General features: G+C 39.1%; 1 protein-coding gene across 2 annotated transcripts in view; it reads right to left on the bottom strand.

Moving 5' to 3' along the window:
- The window catches only part of pdzd8 (PDZ domain containing 8), a 60984-nt gene that overhangs the window by 7492 nt on the left and 33473 nt on the right, over positions 1–20019 (bottom strand). For both annotated transcript variants that reach the window (XM_042501979.2, XM_088086537.1), the window contains one exon: positions 4–166. In XM_042501979.2, coding sequence (XP_042357913.2) covers positions 4–166 — 163 coding nt within the window. The remainder of the gene's footprint in view (positions 1–3; positions 167–20019) is intronic.

Raw genomic sequence — 20019 nt, 5'->3', positions numbered from 1 at the left:
AACCTCCGATGGCGATGAGACGATCACCCTTCTGCAGGTCTGCCAGGGCAGCAGGGGAGTTAGGTGTGACTGTCTCAATGCTGACATGAACTGCATCCCCCTCACTGGCTGGAACATGCCTGAACGTCATTCCCACGCTGCCACATGGCCCCTTCATCACCTCCGTCTGATGCATACGTGTAACATAAGAAAACTTATGAAGAAGACCAGCATCAATTTAGAAGCCATACGCCACATATATGTTTCTAATTTTTATAACCATTTTTTAGTAGCAGGACTGAAGTGGAAAAAGTTGTTGTAATCTTGTATGATTGGTATTTATGATCATGTTTATTTCTCTTGTACAGTGCAATATTCAGGGTTCCAACACATATTCATAGTCAAAATTTGAAAACTTTTCCATGACTTTTCAAGGACCCAATTTTTTTTCTTGCCCGTCTTGCCTGTAAACTGTAATTGTAGAAGCTACGCTATATCAAAAGCTTCAGAAAATAAAATTGCTGTTATGTTGCATTACATTGCACAAAATAAAAGCATTTCAATACTTTTCCAGGTTTTCTATAACAATGAAAAGGTCCAGTGTATAGATTTTTTTTAGGATACTATTTACAAAATGCAACATTTACATTTTGCATTTTGTAAATAGTATCCTAAAAAAAATCATCGTTCATCAGAGAAAAATAGCACATTTTTAAATTAATTTACTTTATCAACCATCACATTTTAAATAGTAAAAAAAAGAAGAAGAAAATCAGTATATGGGGGTCCAATGCTATGCACGCTGCAACAAAGTAAAGGAAACACTGAATTTAGTATAATGGTAGTCTATTAGATTCTCTTACATGTTTGCTGCTAAACGCATGGTGGACAGGGGTATTAGAGGGAGGGGAAGGGACATACACAGTTTCTTTATCCATGCATAGGTTTCAATGAAAACAAAAAATAAAATGTACCCATTACTAAACAAATCTGTTTCCAGGTTAAAATTTAAGTATAAAGTAATAGCTTAATCAGAACAGATTTGCTTTGACTTTCTGGACATGTAGAATGTCTATGAAACTTGAAATTTAGAGGTCCAGTGTATAGAATTTACTGGCACTGACTTACTCAGGGGTGGCATGAAGTACAAGCACTGCTGCGGACACAAATGTCAGCATAGCTGTCATTTACCATTTTTTTTCCACTACCCACACCTACTTTATTACTTACATTGCTGTGGCTTAAAATCCTGTTTATAGTTTGGTTTAACAGATACGTAGACCTAATCACAACACAACACAGTCACACCACACAGATGTATAATACCGCTTCCATACTTTATTAGATAAATTGTTCCTCTAAAAGTAAATATCACATACCAACAAAATTAGAGTGTCAAAATAATAATAATAATTAAAGCTGCAAGCAGCGATGAAGAGGACCTTACACCCCCACGCAAGTCGGGGTTACTGGTGTGACTCCAACTGTCCCGATCTTTAATTTTAGTGAAAGTCGGAAAATGCACGAGTTTGGACCATTAAGTGAGATATTTCACACTGTGTAGTATTATCATTATAATGCATTACTGGCTGCACTGGAGCCCACAAAAAATGTAAGTCATCCTGGTCTACATCATTTGTAGACGAAACCATGTACATTTCATGTAAATCAAACGATAACTGTATTACAAGGTATACTTCCTGTTGCCAGTAGGTGGCGCATTGAGTATCATCGTTAACTGACATGTTGATGTGTTCATGGCTGCAACCTGATCACACCTGTAAAAAATTTGGGGCTAATCGGTTAATGCAAACTGAATTTACAGTAGCTTCCTGTTTGGTGGCGAATACGGCATTGCCACAGCAATAATGTTCATTAAAAACATATGATCTTCATGGAGGCACCATGGAGGTCTTGAAGGAGCTTTTGTTAGAAAGTTTGAGCTGCATGTGGTCAACCTGTAAGGGGATGCACCTAAAAATATAAATCATGTGATTTCTCATTTCCAGTGGGTGACAGTATGTCGATGGGTGAAATGAGCCATGCAGATGTGATCAGGTCTGGACTCTCATCAAGCATGAGAAGTTTGGGGCAGATTGGACAATGTGTGACTGAGGTACTACAACTTCCTGTTTCATGGCGAAACATCGAAGTTGAAAACCTAGCCACACCCACATGGTATGACAAAAACTCAGAAAGTGAATAACTTTTGATGTCCCAGGATATCTTTCATTTCGGTGAAAGTCGGAATAAGCAGGCAGAGAGTTTCAATCCTTCAGTTAGATATTTAATGTGGGGTAATACTTCCTGTGGCCGCTAGGTGGCGCTAGAGACCACATAAAATTCAAGTCATCTTTGTCTACATAATTTGGAAATAGAGCCATGCAGAAATGTTCAGGCCGATACTCTTAGCAAGCATGAGAAGTTTTGGGCAGATAGGGTGACGTTTGGCTGATTAACAACAAATTCCTGTGTCATGGCGAAACATCAGAGTTGGAAACCGAGCCACGCCCACATAGTGTGACGAAAACTCCATTTTTTAAATCAGTTGTTGTGTTACAGGTCTTAAGGTCTTAGAAACCACATTTGAAGTCAATTGGGTGAAATTTGTAGGAGATATACATCACATCACAACAACACATGGGATTTTCATGTCAATGCCTGTGGCCAGTAGGAGGCGCTTTAAGAAATGGTAATCCTTATCATGTAGATGTGTTCAGGGTGGGACTGTCATCCAACATGTGAAGTTTGGTGAAGATTGGACCATATCCCTCAGAGTTATAAACTTCTTCCTGTTTACCTCCTGGTCCATGGCGAGACATGGAAATGTTTGGCCCATTAACTCCCCCATCTAATAACTTTTGATTTCCCAGGCCTTCTGAGAGGATTTTTAAATTTTTTAAGTCAATCTGATGAAATCTGTAGGACTAGTTCGACAGGTTATGACCCCTCTGAAAGGCCAAAAATGCACCAAAATTGCACTTTCAATTCAAAATGGCCGACGCCCTGTTGGTTTTACAGTATGGCTCCAAGACACTTTTTCGTTTGTCTTGGGGTGTTGCATGTGCCTGCCAATTTTTGTAGGTGTAAGTGAAATGGCCTTTGGGGGATCCTCCGTAGAAACTGTCTAGGGGGCGCTCCTGAGCCATTTTTATAGGTCCAAGCCTGAGACCTATAAAATATTGACAAGTTCATCAGTTTTGACAAGGCAGCAAAGTTTCATGAGTTTTTGCACATATTAAAGCCCTCTAAAAGCAAATTAATTTCAAGGAAAAATTAAAGCTGCAAGCAGCGATGAACGGGCCCTAGCACCCCCACGCAAGTCAAGGCTACTTTGGGGACTCTGATGCAATCATCTACTTCAGTGAAACTTGAAACTTGAGTGAGACTTTAGACCCTTGAGGGAGATATTTCACATGGTGAATTACTTCTTTTGGACACACAAAATCTGTGGCATCTTGGTCTACATCATTTGTCAAACATAACATGTAAACTTCATGAAAATCAAAAGGATAGTTGTGGTACAAGGCGTCCTTCCTGTTGACAATAGGTGGCTCAGTGAGTATCATATTAAAGGACATGTTGATGTGTTCAGGGCTGCAGCCTGACCACAACTGTGAAATCTGGGGCCAACTGGTCGATGTAAAGTAAAGTTACAACAATTTCCCTTTTGGCAGCCACCACTGGGTCTCCATGACAACAGCGTTCATGGAAAACCTATAGTTCAGAGGGAGGCATCATTAAGGTCTTAAAGGTTTTGTCACCAGATTTGAAGTCAATTGGATACAATCTGTAGGAGCATTCCATCAAAGAAGAAAGCGTGTAATTTCCATGACATTTCATGTTGCCAGTAGGGGGCGCTAAAAGTAATGGTAATGGTTGTCATGGAGATGTGTTCAGGGCAAGACAGTCATCAAACATGTGAAGTTTGTTGAAGATTGGACCATGTCCCTCAGAGTTATAAAGTACTTCCTGGTTAATGGTGAGACATGGAAATGATTTACCCAGTAACAACCACACAATGTGACAAAAACTCACAAATGTAATAACTTTTGTTGTCCCAGGCCTTCTCAGAGGATTTTCAAATTGTGAAGTCAATCGGATGAAATCTGTAGGACTAGTTCGACTCTGAAGAGATTGAAAGATCGAAAAATTGCAAGACCTGAAAATGGCCAAAAATACGCCAAAACTGCACACTTAATTCAAAATGGCCGACTTCCTGTTGGGTTTAGGGCATGGGTCCAAGAGGCTTTTTTGTAGGTGTTGGGCTGTTACACATGCCTCCCAAGTTTTGTAGCTCTAGGTGAAATGTACTGCAGGGGCCGCTTTGTTGAAATCTGTAGGGGGCGCTACAGAGCCATTTTGGCACATCAGTGAAAAACAAATCATATCAAATATCACATTATAGGGCTTCTGATGTGTGTGCCATGTCTGGTGAGTTTTGGTGGATGCTTTGCCCCTCAAAAAGTGCTTCCAGTTTTATGGCAAATAATGCGTAACTTTGGCAAAAGCATTTGATGAAAACTCAAAAGTGTATTTTCTGTGCGTCATTAAGGTCTTTACAGTACTCTAATTGAATAGGAGGTCAATTAAGTTAACCTGCTACAGGGAAAAATCAAAGAGTAAAAAAAAGTAACTTGATATTGGTCAACTCAATGAGTTGTTACATATTGGATATTGGCAAAAAATCCAATATTGTGCAACCCTCCCCAACTTGAAAACACGAAATGCCCTATCTAGAGTCAGTGTTTGGTTTGTTCTTGGCTACTATAGAACAACATGTGTGGTCTCTGTGGGAGAGTACTTGCTCTGTATGTAGACAGAAACTGCTCTTTCTAATGGAACAAAAACAATTCTTATTTTCAGGTGATTATAAACAAATGAAAAGAGAGAGAGAGTTATTCATGTTATATTCCATTTCTGCCAATAGATGCCCATAAATCCTACACACTGGGACTTTAATGGACACTTAATGTAAATAAATTACTTTCTTGTTTACTTTTGTCTATATGTCTTAATGTTAAAGGTCTACAGCAAACAACAGGTACTCAAAATCTGTTTAGTATGGATGCAAAATAAGAAGAATGAGAATAAACTGTAAATTGTCAAATACTTCAAGTGCAACATTGACATCTGCCTCCAGCACTCTGATGAGGAAGTCCAACTGAAAGTGGCAATTATGTGGCAGAGAAAGAGCTGCAGTTAAACCCCTGCCTCCATCTGCCTTAACAACAGCCACTACACACAGCCAGAGTCGCATATCCCACAACACACCTGTTATGATACCGAGGGGACCCGTTTTAAGTCTGACAGGTCATCTATCAAATGATGGCGCATTTACAGCACCAAGACATTTGTGCCTCCTCAGCTGATGATTGTGTACGCAAACCCATGCAAATCTAACTGTGATTGGGGGAAATTGTAAGCTTAGCAGAGACACGTGGTAGGGTCTTTCCTGGTACAAAGAAAGAGCTAAATAAGGTGGAGGAGGAGGAGATAGAGGATGAAGATGGTACAGGTGTCCTGGTTTAAAGGATGGAAAAGGAGGACTGACATGATGTGGGTAGACAGAGACAAATGACTGTAATTTCCCCCCGCTGTCATTTGTTATGGTTCTGGTGGAAGGCAGTGATTGAGTTAGAGCTGGCCATGAATAAGCACATAATCTATACAAGCTGGGGGGTGGGGGTGGGGTGGAGGTGGGAGGTGGGGCAGGTTCACTGAAGGGTGGTTCTGATCCACTCTCATCCCAAGTTAGTTCACAACAAAAACACTTGGCTTGGGTAAAACTATGCTTCATCTACTCCTCTATATACACTGAGCAAAAATCTAAATCCAACACGGGTCAAAATTTCTGTTATGTAGCTTGGACCCAGATGAGCATTAAGCTCTCAATAGATATATTTCTCTCAAATTTTGGTCCCAAATTTGTTAAAATCTGTGTTAGTGAGCACTTCTTTTTTTCCAAAATAATCCATCCATCTCTCAGGGAAGCTCAATAACATTCAGTTTAGGTGCAACAGCTCTGGTGGACATTCCTGCTGTCAGCATGTCAGCGGCACGCTGCCTCAAACTTTTTGACATCTTGTGGCACTGTGTTGTGTGATCGAACAAATTTTAAAGTGTCCTTTCATTGTGACCATACTAAGACACACCTGCGCAGTAATGATGCTGTTTAATCAGCATCTTGCTGTGTCACACCTGTCAGGTGGATGGATTCTCTTGGAATGTACTTAACAATAAATCTGTTTGAAAGAGTGGTTCTTTCCACCCAGTGACAGTGTATTAAGAATTTTTATAGCTATATGTATATATTCATATATATTCATAGCTATATGTGAAGTTCTCTGATGCTCCAAGGACTTGTGGATACCCATCCCTTGCTCTGTGTGTGTGTGTGTGTGTGTGTGTGTGTGTGTGTGTGTGTGTGTGTGTGTGTGTGTGTGTGTGTGTGTGTGCGCGCGTGTGTCTCGAGGTTTAATCTGATCTGACCATGTTACAGCTCTTCCATGAACACGATAACAAAATTGCAGAAGCAACAGGTTGCTGTGGGGGAGGTGTATTTGTGTTTCCTGGGAAAGCGAGTCATGATCCACTCTACTCTGCCTCACTCTGTCCCTGATGGGCTCACTCCTTACACTTTTACCCAAGCCCAAACCAATCTCACTCCTCTTACCTAAATCTAACCAATCCAACCAACAAGCGCTAGCTAGTCAGAGGGGGAGCAGGGCGGGTCATGCCTTTGCCACAGGAAACCAGCATGGGGACAATGTGGAGGCTACAAATGTATTCAGCTTCACATCACATCATGAGCATTGCTTTGTGTTGGGAAGTTGACGTGTGAACAGCAACAGGACACAAACAAAATCACATTAATGATAAGAATATTAAAGCTTAACAGCACATGTATCCACAATATGGAACTGGTAATTTAGTCAGTCTCACAGGTAAGGCTGCAAATGTATGAGATTTTCACAGTTCAATAACTGTCTCAGAAAAAAATCTGTTTCACAGTATTATATATAGTATTACATAATTACTATTACTTTCACTATTTTTGGTTGAACTAATACTATTAATGTAATAGAAACTTGTAACCTGAGCAAATTTGCTAGATTTCTTTCATAAACGTTAGACGAAGGCATTCAGCAAGTTAGGGAAAATGACCTAAAATGTATAAAGAAATTAAGAAAAAGTACAAGAAAATGACCTGAAAATTAGCATTTAAATGTACACCATTATACCTTCAAAACAGAATACCACACAGGGCTATCAGTCCTGCCAAACATCAGATCTGATCACAGTCACACAATATATTACTCAAATATATATTCGTCTTTAACGTATTTTACCACCTGAATTTTACCAGAATTTTAGATCTGCATTCTGAGCAGTTTTGCCACATTGAGCTTCAAAGTTTTGCATTTCAAATGACATGAATTAAATGAACTTTTTTTTGTTTTCTAAATAAAACTTCCAAAGATGCATATAACATAAAAAGCACCGCACATAATGTTAACAAGTTGTCACAGGATAAGAATATGTGAATAACTGCTCAATTCTGACAAAAATGTCAGTGGTCATTTTGTAGGTGTTGCTTTCTGATGTTGGTCAGTCAGTCCATAAAGCGACACACATGGTCAGCGACAATAATCATTTAGTGCTCACTTGGTATTCAGGGGCCAACTGGGACCTTCTTGTACCCAAGAAATCAACTAATTGTTGAATGATGAAACCACTGAATTGGTCAGTCTCAGCTAATAAGCTGCTGACATGTTACACTCCATCTGTAGGTGGACTTTCAAAATTAAGTGTTGCAAACACATTTCTCTCGAGTGTCATCTTCACCTCTCTGACCATCTCCATCTCCCACTACATGTCCCCGACATCCTCCACTCTCTCTCGCATTCTGCCCCTGTGGGATGGATGTGGTCGAATAACATCTATCGTAAAATAATTTTTAAAAACTGAAAAATGATAGTGGCCATATTGTCAAGTTGATCTAAAAATGGTATATAGAGATTGTCTCAGGGATGATGTTTTTCTGTTAGCCAACCTGCTAACATCGACCTGATTCACTGATCAAAAGGCCTCTGTGATTTTTCCTTGGATTTTGGTTCATTGCCAAAATAAACTCTGTGGTGAACAAATGTTTATGATGCTTGTATGTTTTTAACTCAGAAAGAAAATCTTCACAAATTAACACTTTCAGGATTTTGAAGCCTAAATTCAAAAGTAGAAGTAAAATCTTTGCTAGGCTAACACAAACTACACTATGGTGGCATCACCACCACTAGAAGGTTGTTAACCCTTTGAAACACGGAGCAACATCACTTTACTTGCGCTGCTTTCAGATGCCTTTTACAAGTATTCAACCTTTTGAAAATTAAGCAAATTCGTGTGATTTCTTTAAAAACTTGGGAAAAAAGGCAATGAGCAAAAAATGTTCCACACACTGCGTGAAGTTGACAGATTTAGAAAATAATTTTTAAGGAGCTAGGAAAAATGTCTTGAGGGAAAAAGAAAAAAGCAAAAAAAACCTCATAATTACATATTTGAAACTATATTATTATATATAAAATTATAATATTTTGAGCACCTTTTCCAGGACATTTTCCTGATTTTTGTTTTTTTCTGTATATTATTATTATTCTTTTTTAAACAATTTTTCAGGTAATTTTTTGTACTTTTTAAAAACTTCTGATTGCTGATTGTCTTGCTGATTTCGGGGTCATTTCTTCTTTGCTCATTGTCTTCTTACCATGTTTTTAAAGGGGAAATCAAGCCATTTTGCTTAGGTTTTAAAGAGTTAAACCATATTTGACACAGTTCAGCGTGATAACTTTTTTTTAAGCTATTTTTCAATTAACATGAAAGTCTCTTCAGCTCGTATCAACCACAGTCCTTATTTCAGGCGTCTTGCCAAAAATACATTTAAAAAAACGTTGACTTAGAGACGAGGGAACCAGAGGGATTTAGGACTCATTACTGGAGTTTTCTATTGGTGTTCAATTCTCAAGAGCATGGAGGAACACTGAAATAGACGATTAAACTAATCATTTATTTTAACCCTATTTCTCAAACAACAATCAATAAATCAGTCCTATGTTTCTGCCTGAAAAGGGTTCTAACGAGAGTGTCCGATTGTCCTATTTATGCATCCACCATGTTCCAGTAGCATTTGGCACATGGCAGGTGGTAACTTCAGATCCTGGTGCCAGTGCTGAGGGGGTCAGCTTCTGCTCAAGATCCACAAACAGACTTTCAGGGCGCTGATATTTGGCCCTCTGAATAAGAACTGCTGAGAGGTGAGTGGAGGTGCTGAGTATTCCTAATAGGGGAGGCACTGTAGCTTTGTGTGTACAGCTGCACCGCTGGCTGCAGTGTGGCCATTGTGCCTACAATAGATTTACAAAGGGGAACATATGAGTCCATTCTTCTGAAGTGCAAATTGTGGCAATCTCCCTTTTACACACACACACACACACACACACACACACACACACACACACACACACACACACACACACACACACACACACACACACACACACACACACACGCACACCACCAATATATGCACAGTCACAGACACTCATATGTACCTAATTACATGTTGGTTCACACAAACCAGTGATAAGAGCACTGCTCTCAGCAACAGCACTGCTTTCAATGGTATAAGGCTTGAGGTTTGTTCGAATTTCCTGGTGATCTGCTCATTTAGTTTTTGAAACTACAATGTCCAAGCCAAAAATATAAGATTTAAATAAAAAAACAACTTGGGTTATACTCATTCTTTTGGCCATCATTCCTACTAATTATTATTATTATTTACTTCACCAGACCACGAGACAACAGAGCTTGATATAGAATTTGCTTTAAAAAAAAAACAAACTGCATTTAAATGGTAAATTATATAGCGCATTTCTCATCTTTCTACACTACAAGTTACAATCACACATTAACACACACAATCAGAAACTACAATAATCACTTTTGAATCAAAGACCAAGCATGAAGAATCCTGTTGGAGTTTCCCAGCGATTCAAACCCCAACCAGACTACAGTTCACTGTGTGATTAAACAGTTGCTGGGCTGATGGGGTTAATGATATTATTCTTCTTTACACCTCTTTTTAACGGTGCTGATTTTGTTTGGTGGAGAAATGTGCTTTAAACACAAAGTGAGATGTGACTTTCCCGAGAGAAAAGTAGCTGTGGTGCTTCTCCAAATTGCAGTTGTTGTTTGGAGAGCTTTCTCTCGGGGGTGACTGGACTAACCTTGTTAACATCGACTTAGACAATAAGCAGCTGTTGGTTCCTTGTCTCTGAGCAGAAAAGACAAAGAACTGAGCCACCCTGAAACGGCCAGATGGAAATGGAGCAAATTCTCGATGTATTTCAGCAAATCCAGCCTGTCTTTAATCTACGCTGCCACAAAGAACAAATGAAAGGTTAATATGTTCAAATGGCAGCTTTCACTGCTTTAAAGTTCTTTCCTCTAGCTCCAGGACCGACACACATGTCCCCCTTTGATCCCTGAATAAAACACTCATTGTGACAAAAGACATCGATTACACTTCCTGTTACACTTTCTCTTATATTTGGCTTCCTCACGCACACACTGAACTTGATAAAACAAGACATGCCCTGCTTAGAGTAAAAAAAACAGTACTGAAGTACAGAAATGTCAAGAAACAAAGTAACAACCATTAAACGGACTATGTAGTCTGTTAGCTGTTTTCAGACCTGGTGTGTCGAGACCCATCTGGCTGATGATTTTAAAACAATTGCTGAAATGGAGCTGAACCAGGCTCCTAATCATTTTTAAGGTAGAGGGATGAATGGGAGAGGTGAACCCTGTGGACCATTTCAAACATTGTAAATGCATCCAATGTATTTCCTGTTGGAATCTTTGCTAATGCTGTAGCTGACAAAGAAACTATAAAAGAAAAACCTTTTAGAGTTTCCTTGGTAGCTGACAGGAAGTAAATAGGGACCAAAGCAGTTGCCTTAGCAACAGGAAAGCAAAGACAATGGTTTCTATAGGTTTCAGCAGTTCTGTTGGCCCACAGACCGCTTTATCAATGGTTTACCTATTAGCTATATCCTTATGTCTGTTGGAAGATCCCAAGTTTATCACTTGCAACTTTGCGGAGTGGTGAAAAAACTTTGCTCAGAAGGATGCGACAAAACAAGCCAACACCAAGCATTAACAGAAGGAAACTTTCAGAAAATAAAGCACTCACACACTGATTGCAAACACAGCTGGGGTCTGGCCAACAAACTGACTGAATATGCAACTGCATATGAGCCTAGAGCTAAAGAGCGCAACCGTCAACTGAAGCCCGAATCATTCATCATCCACCAGAACAAGAAAGGACGAAAAGGTCACAAAAAAAGTATCTTGGAGCAATACCATAAACCCAAAAGGAAGTCAGCCATTTTAAATTCACTGTGCAATTTCTGTGTATTTTTGGCCATTTACTTCAATGAACTCCTCCTTGAGATTTAATCCAATTAACTTCTAATTTTGTCTATACCATCTAAAGACCTTCCACATGAAAAGTTATTAAAGTAGAAGAGCTTTTGTCATACCCTGTGACCATGGCACCATGTCAAACTTCCATGTTTTTGTTGTGTAAAGCCTTAAGACCTTGATGATACTTTCTGGTGAAAAAATTGAGTTTTTTTCAAACTGCGTTGCCATGGAATGGCAGCCCTTATGCATGTTTCACTATAGAACAGGAAGTTATTGTAACTTCAGCATACATTGTCCAATCTGCATTGTCCAAATTTGTCCTGCTTCATAAGATTCCCAGCCTAAACACATCTTCATGCCAATAATTACCTATAGTTACAGGGCCAACTACTGGCAACCAGATATTACATTTTATACTTTGAGCTGAATGTGGTTAGTCTGTATGGAGGCATCAAATGTTCACTTATTATTTCACTGCACGGGAGCGTAATCTGGGCACAGATGGAACAGCAGAACCCCAGCACAGTGTAAGTGAAACTTATCTGTTCATTGTACTGTCTAAAAGTTTGCTCCTCTCACCCATCAATCTGTTGTGTGTTGTAATAGCGCAAAATCAATCATCCACCCCTCAACTTAAACTCCTCAAACTTCTGCTGAGGACAAAAAAGAACTCCTGAAGAGTTCTGCTGGCACTGCATTCACGGACCCGCAAAACCGTGACCCCCACCAGCCCCTGTCGTAGGCTACCGCCACACATAGATTGTAATTCTAAGGGAAAAACCGTTGCAGCTAAAAAAAAAAAATAGGGGGAGCTTTACCTCAACTGCAAAATCAACACAGTGCTAGCAAAACACTCTCCCACAAATACCTCTCAAAACCACTTCATGTATCTGTTGTGATGCCTACAGACAATGTGCAGGCCTGAAAAGGGCTACTGTTCACTACATTCTCACATAAACAACCAGTTTAAGCCTCACCGTTATACATGTAATCATGTGCATATATTAGAGTTGAATGAACGATGCTAGCCTCGATGGAAGAAGTCATCAGAGGGTTGTGTATGCTGACAGCAGTCTGCAGGGAGAGGTGGCTAGCTGAAGGCTGCTCTTGAAGCCAGGCTTGACGGATAGCTCATATGGAGCAGTATCTCCTGTTGCTTGGCTGAGCATCCCTCCGCTCTGCAGCAGGTCTGGGAGGGTGCGTGTCAGACAGAGAGGTGGGGGGGCTGAGCAAATCCTTTTCCCTGTCATTGCGCTGCCTGGTAATTTAATCTAATACCACATGTCAGATCGATTTGTGTATGGTTATAGGTTACAAGTCGCTGCGAGGCAAGTGCACAGCAATTCCCTGCCACATCCAATTAGCAGCCCCGCTGGTGATGGGGTGGGCTCAGGGGCGGGGTGCATGGCCAGTGGCTGTTCAGGTGTTTACGTGGGCACTTATTAGGCTGGTTAGCAGTGACACATATTCCGTAGAATGTATTCTCAGACAGATTATCACAGATGTGTGTAAGGTTACATTTTAAGAGTCTTTCTGTGGAAAATGTCCTGTACACAGCAGATGACTTTATTGAAGCAGTGCTTGAGCGAGTATCATCTTGGAAGGGGATGAAATGAGCTCAGTACTTTTCTAAGCGGTCACTGCTCTGCCAACAAAGAGCTAAACTGTGAAAACTCTACAACCTCAGTGTACAGTAAATAAAAAAGAACTGAAATTGAAAATCATAAAAGAAATGTATTAACTCTCTGAAACCTAGAACATCAATTTTCTTGTACTGTTTTCAGACACCTTAAATTAAAAGTATTTAAATCTTTGAACCACTGATTTCTGTCAAAAACTTGGGGAAAGGTCCTTGAGCAACTTGGTTTGACATTTTCCACAAATGGCAAGAAATAAGTAGATTTGGAAAATTACTTTAAAGGATGCTAGGGTAAAATGTCTTGGGGGGAAAAAAGGAAAAAGCAAGGAGAAATTACAATTATCATGATTACACATTTAAAATTATTTTACAAAATTAGAATTTTTTTTAACTTTTTTTTTTCCTTTTTCTTTTTTCTCTCACTCATTTTCAGGTAGTTTTCTTGTAATTTTAACTTATTTCCTGCTTATTTCTGGCTCATTTCTTCTTGTCTTGCTCATTGCCTTCCTCTTATGTTTTTGAGAGTAATCAATTTGCTGAAATTAAAGGGTTAGCAGTAGGACACCCCTTAGTTTGACCAGGATATCGCTGTGGAATTAGCAAATACTATATGCGTTTTATAGGGCCATTAAACGATTTTATTTTAATCGTGATTATTCGCTGAATTTGGTTAGCTAAACACAGTTTGCTGTAGTTTGAGTTAGTTTAACTCTGAATTTATGTTAATTAGCTATGCAGATCAAAGTTTGTTGCCTGTTAACAGTATTCATCTTGCTTTTGAATTTATGGGAAATAATTGTGCACAACTGCAGTGATGAGACCTTTTTTGGTGGGCTGTAGCATTGCACATGGTAGATATGAGATGCTAATAAATGCAAAATGATGAGAGCTCACTTCAGAAATCTCATTTGTGATGTCATAATTTTTCTTTTCTCAATCTATGATAAAAAGTATGCAAATTCTCACATCCGTATACCATCTTCACCACACCACTTGTACTTAAATGTATTTACTCCTTTCCACATGATATTCACACAGAAGATATTACAACATCAACACAAAGAAATGGATTAATGGACAGATATTAATGACTCATTACTTTCAGAATGGAACAACTTCATTAAGCTCAGTGATGTTATAGAATGATGGGTGGCTGTAAACTGCAGCAGTTTCTAGCATGTCTATTTGGACTAAAATCACCATGAAGTTAGTTTTACACTTGTGTTTGCTGTGTGGCTCAATCAGAATTTTCAAGTTGCCTTTTTATCATAGAAAACAGGTTTCAAAAGCATTAAGAACAAAGGAGTTGTTATGGAGACACAGGCAAACAAAAAGGTGCCTCGCCTAATTTGCACTTGTATGGACAGCGACAGCCGATTGGTCGCCCACACGCTTCTTTTTTGTAGCTGTCATTGTCCTGGTATCAAAAAATAATGAACTGTCATGACTGTTGCATCATCTGTGCCTATTAAATGACAACTAAAACTACTAGCATTGGTTCAGAGAAGGAGCAACACAACATTTCTCTTGTTATCAACTTGGCATTTGAGTGTCTGCTCTCCTTTGAACACCAGTGCTCATCTGTCATGCAAATACAGAGCCTATCTCCCTCCTCACTCAGCTCAACACTTGCTTTAGACATTGGGATTGCCAACGTGTTATTTTGCTTCTTGGAACTTAGAGTGAGCAATCTGACCATTCGACCACGTAACATTTTCTTATCATTCATTTAACATTTGCACAGCTTCACAGACACTTCATTTCAGCCTACACATAGGTTAACAGGCTACAGGTCATAGGGTCAGTAATGTCTCGTCTCTGCTGGCTCTTTGAAATCCTTTTAAAAAACTATAAGCTATTCAAAACAGCCAACTCACATGGACCATCATCCCTCAGTGAGCAGGGGAGGAAGAGCACATTAAAAATAAATGCTTTTATTTTATTTGGCTCTCCAGCTGCACAAATCATCCTATATAATATGATTTTTGTTAAGAGAAGTACAAACGGCAAATATACTCAGTGGTTACCATCACTTTAAATAACCCTGACATAGCAGAAGAAAAACAGACGAGCCTACGTCATGTCAGTTTTTCAGATCCTTTGAGATGGAAGAGGAGTGATTTCTTACATCAGTTAGGCTTACTCAAAGATGACAGGAAGTCTGTAAAACCAATATGTACAAGGATAGAGAAAATAAGGGCAGTGTTCAGTCTGTAAACTTCCAATTAAATGACAACAACTAATCTGGTATATAAAAATATGGAATTTGTCCATAGGCAAACACACAGTTCAACATGTGCAGAGAAAGACGTTTCCAATATGCTTGGGCAGTACCACAGTATCACGGTATCCCAGGGTATTTAGAAATCCTAAAGGTATGTTTTTCAACACCCTCATAGATACAGGTGCTCCTCTTTCTATTTAACTCATTGTATGTAGTGCACAGCACACACCACCAGAGCTCAGTCTCTGGTCTCTACTGGTGGAACACACAGCTGAGCTGAAAGACACAGAGACACGTAGTGGTGGACAGAGAAGTTACAGGAGCGTAAACAGTCGGTGGCCAGCAGGCAGAGGGAGTGTGGGGAATAGCGGCATGTTTTTACATCTAACTTCAAAAATTAAGGATTAATGTCGACCAGTCCAGAGCTGGTGATTGTTGCAACAGTGAACTCAATAACTAAATTACTCGTAAGAGTAACCAAGACGGTTTGGATGAGTTTTATTTTGTTTCTGTCGAGTCTGAGTGAAGTATGTTTTATGATGAGTTGCCATGGCAATTAAGCTTTGTCAGTCTTCCATAAGAGAGAAAGTAGAATTCAAAAGGTGCACAGTTATATTTCTCTATTTAATGTAGGAAAAAGATGTGAGATTATTACTTTTCTTAAACATTTTGTGGGTCTCTATTTTGTTAGTCTGAAAAGCAGAGAGTAAGTAGCGCACTCGCTGTGAAATTTCAGGAAGGTTTAAAGGTATGAAATATTACAAACCCCTCAAGCCCAAGTAGTAATACTACAGTGTGCAAATACATATGTTGTCCAGAGGGGAAGGTGGCTAAAAAAGCTTAACAGCAAGTTCTGCACACATGGAGTTATTAGAAAACCTCTGTCGAAAATATTAGTGTAAAATTTAAAATTACAGACTTGCAAAATAAAGTATTACCCAATGTTTCTGAAGTAAGCTGCTGCTTTTTTTTTTTTTTTTTAATATTTTTTTCCCCCAAAATACTCTCTACATTTAAATCTGGCTATTTTAAATTAAAGTGGGCATGTACTCAAAAAAAAACTAAAAAACTAAAAACATCCAGCCAGACAAAGGATCCTTTGTTGACTACCCTTTTACTCAGAAGCTCCAGAATACAAATAACGGGGAATGAATAAGAAAAATATATTCCTCTATGCATATTATTGAAACTTTCTCAAATACTGTATTTAGATACAGGAACATGTTGAGTAGAAAACACAGATGTTTCACATCTTCAAAGATAAATTAACCCTGTCTCTGAATCCAGCTTATTACTCATCAAAGTGGGCATTATTTGGAATTGTGTGTGCTGATTCTGACACTCTGCAGTGAGTAACACGTCCTTTTCTAATGAGATACCATGCCTATAAGATGAGAAAAATACATTCCAAATGAAAATAGAAAGAAATCTGTAATATGGCTGTGGCTCTGTCTGTCATGCACATGGTGGCTGGCCTATCGAGTTTCCTCTGAGGTGAATTGATCCATGAGAGAAGCGATTAGAAACAAACAGCTTGTGGAACCAAACTCTCATGTCTTTAATCTGCTGTTTGCTGCGCACCCAGCTGTTGTCAAACAGAATTAGAACAGGCCATTTAATTGGAATGGCAAGGCGAGACGAAAGATGAACGTGTCATCCGCCACGAGTCAATCTGCGCATTAGGAAAAATGACAAAGGCGCTCCCCTAGGTGCTATTTGATTATGTGCTGGGCGTGCACGTTAACATGACAAACAATGCTGTCCTAGCTTATTTTTTTTAAGGAGGCAAGACATAATCACATTGTCTAGTATCCAGATTTAAAAGACCTTTAAAGAGCATTGCACTGTTACAGATGAAAAGTGTTGCACTTACAGGAGACTTTAAACATGTAAACTAAGAGAATCTTTTTTTTATGCAGGATGGGGTAATCAATCCATCAGTCATTTAATTGTCACATGAAATCATACAAAGTACAACTCCAGTGAAATGGGATCCCATCAGCTCCTTTAACTTTTGCTCTGTATTTTCAGTCAGTTTCTGCGTCCACTTACATTGTTGGCTGCTTTATAATTGTCCATGTTTCTGGATGGTTCTAATAACTCATAGTTTGTGGTTGTGAAATGATTTATCGGTTCACATTAGTGTTCATTTCACTGATGAAAACTATTATGAAATTTATTCATCACAGACCTTTTTTTTCCATGACCAATATGAGACGATGTCGAGCTAAAAGTAGATCTTGATGATGGTAACTAACTATGTTTCATTTACATTGAGGAGATGAGCTGAGACAAAAATGTCGGCAGTGGACTATCGCACATTGAAAACGAGAGGATCGGAGAGGAGAACAGAGCGGCCAACAAAAGCTGTGCATGTTATCATTTTCTAACGCTGTATAGGCAATAGTATGAGATTGGAGCACAGACTGGCTGTAAACTCCAGTAAATAGTCGACACCAGGATGTTTTCGAGCCTGCAAAACAATGGAGCAGCATCAGTCAGTCAATCTGTTACAACTTCACCCCTCTGGGAGGCGCTACACGACACTGTACACCAAAACAAGCAGACACAAGAACGGTTTTCTTTCACAGGCTGTCAACATGATGAGCACTTTACACCAGTCATGATGTCAGGAACAACCAACTTGAATTTGTGTTGCAAATGTGTCTATCAATGTGTATATCTCTGTTACACAAAGTGTCAGTTGGTGTCTGCATGTCCTTAGGCAAATAGGTGTGCTCAAGGACGAGGTGGCCATAGGTGAACCTGACTACCAGCCAATGCAGATGATTGGTTGACCAACAGTAAACGAAGAGCCAAATAGGCAGCGGCTCAAGGCAGAAGAAAAAGGTATCTTCCTTCTCTCTTAACCAGCTATTCAAGCACAAGCACACACACACAGCCACAGATCGACTATTGTTGCCTCACTGAAGATTTTGCTGGAGGTAAAAGGGACGGGCTGCCTATTTTGTTAACTTCGTTTCCTTCTGTTTAACCCTTTTGGACCTGAGCAAATTGGCTTGATTTCTTTCAAAAACATGAGAGGAAGGCAAGGAGCAATATAAAGAAGAAATGACCCAAATTGAACCATAAATTAGTAAAAAGTAAAAGAAAAAATAAAGAGAAAGAAAGAAGGTTAAGCAAAAAACAAGAAAAATATAATAATTCTGTAACATAGCTGACGTATGTATTCACCATAATTGAAAATACAGTTTTCCCTAGCTTTTGTCTTTTTTCCCTAGACATTTTCCCTAGCTTTAAAAAAAAATTCTATTAATTTCTTGTAATTTGTGGAACATTTTTTACAAAGTTGCTCATTGCATCTTCCTCATGTTTTCGAACAAAATTGCACCAGGGTTAAAAGGTTTTAGTAAAAGCAGCACACACACAAAAATGGCATGAATTAATGCCTGGTACGCATTGCACAAGAATTAAGCCAATTTGGGCCTTTATGTCTATGTTATACATACACCACATATACATGCATACAAAAATGATTTGCCTTTGCCAATTCATTATATCCACATTACTGATGATTATTTATCAACAATCAACCCCACAATATTGTTGCAATATCCATATTGAAGTATTCAGTCATAAATATTAATTAGATTTTTCCCATATTGCCCAGCTCTAAGTAAAAACATATTTATGCAGGCAATTTAAAAAGTTGATCAAATAAAAAGATTATTTACTTTAAAGTCAGGTATGATATTTACAAATATCAATAATCAAGCCAAGTTCTGTACAAATTTTTCTTTTGTTGGATTTAAATTGAAATTAGTGTTAATTTGCTGGATTTGCCAAAAACAGAGATTTGCATTCCTCATTTGACCCAAAGTTGTTTTCTCTATTGATTTTTAAGGACAATTAACGACAAGTTAATATTATGCCAATAAGTGATAGAAATGTACACCTGTGGCCTCTCTGCTGCTTCAGGCATCAGATGAGTCACTGTTGTTGTGGTGGTGGTGGAGGTGGGGAGACTCAGTATGTGTGTGTGTGAGCCTCCTCATCAACCAACTGTCTGTCTTTCATCGGGTGTCCGTGGGCAGATTAAAGACACAAAGACAACCTAAGTGGAACATCAAACAACCTCTGTGATGGGTGTGTGTGTGTGTGTGTGTGTGTGTGTGTGTGTGTGTGTGTGTGTGTGTGTGTGTGTGTGTCTGCGTGTGCGTGCGTGCGTGCGTGTGTGCGTGTCTGTGAAAGACAGTTTGTGGCGGGTGCATCACAGATGCTTAAATCACCTGCATAAAATTGCCTGTTCTCTCTCTCGAAGTGTGACTGGTGATAAGACAAAATGCCGTGACTGATGGTGAGGTGTTTGGCGACAGCTGTGGACAAGACTCTTGAATGTTTTCAGATCTGACTAAACACCCAAACCGTGAACAACGAGCCTCAGATGTAACTGCTCCAAATCAGTCCTTGAAATTGCAAGAGTTAAAATATTTTGACTGCTTTGGTACAGTTTCATTGTGAAAGGAGCCAAACAGATTTGTTAATTTCATACTTTTCAACACAAAGTGCTACAACGCACTGACATGTTAAGAACACAGCAATCTCACACTGGCACAACTTCCACTTCTTACTACTTGGTGTTGAAATCAACCAGCAACAAGTTGTCCTGGACAAGTCGTGTAAACAAAGAAAAATCGATTTTGTTTTTTTAATTAGTGATTTTCATTTTTTTGCA

This window comes from Plectropomus leopardus, chromosome 13 (genome assembly GCF_026936395.1).
Source record: "Plectropomus leopardus strain MGB_pleo_1.0 chromosome 13, ASM2693639v1, whole genome shotgun sequence".
NCBI lineage: Eukaryota > Metazoa > Chordata > Actinopteri > Perciformes > Serranidae > Plectropomus > Plectropomus leopardus.
This window is presented reverse-complemented; position numbering and strand designations above follow the sequence as displayed.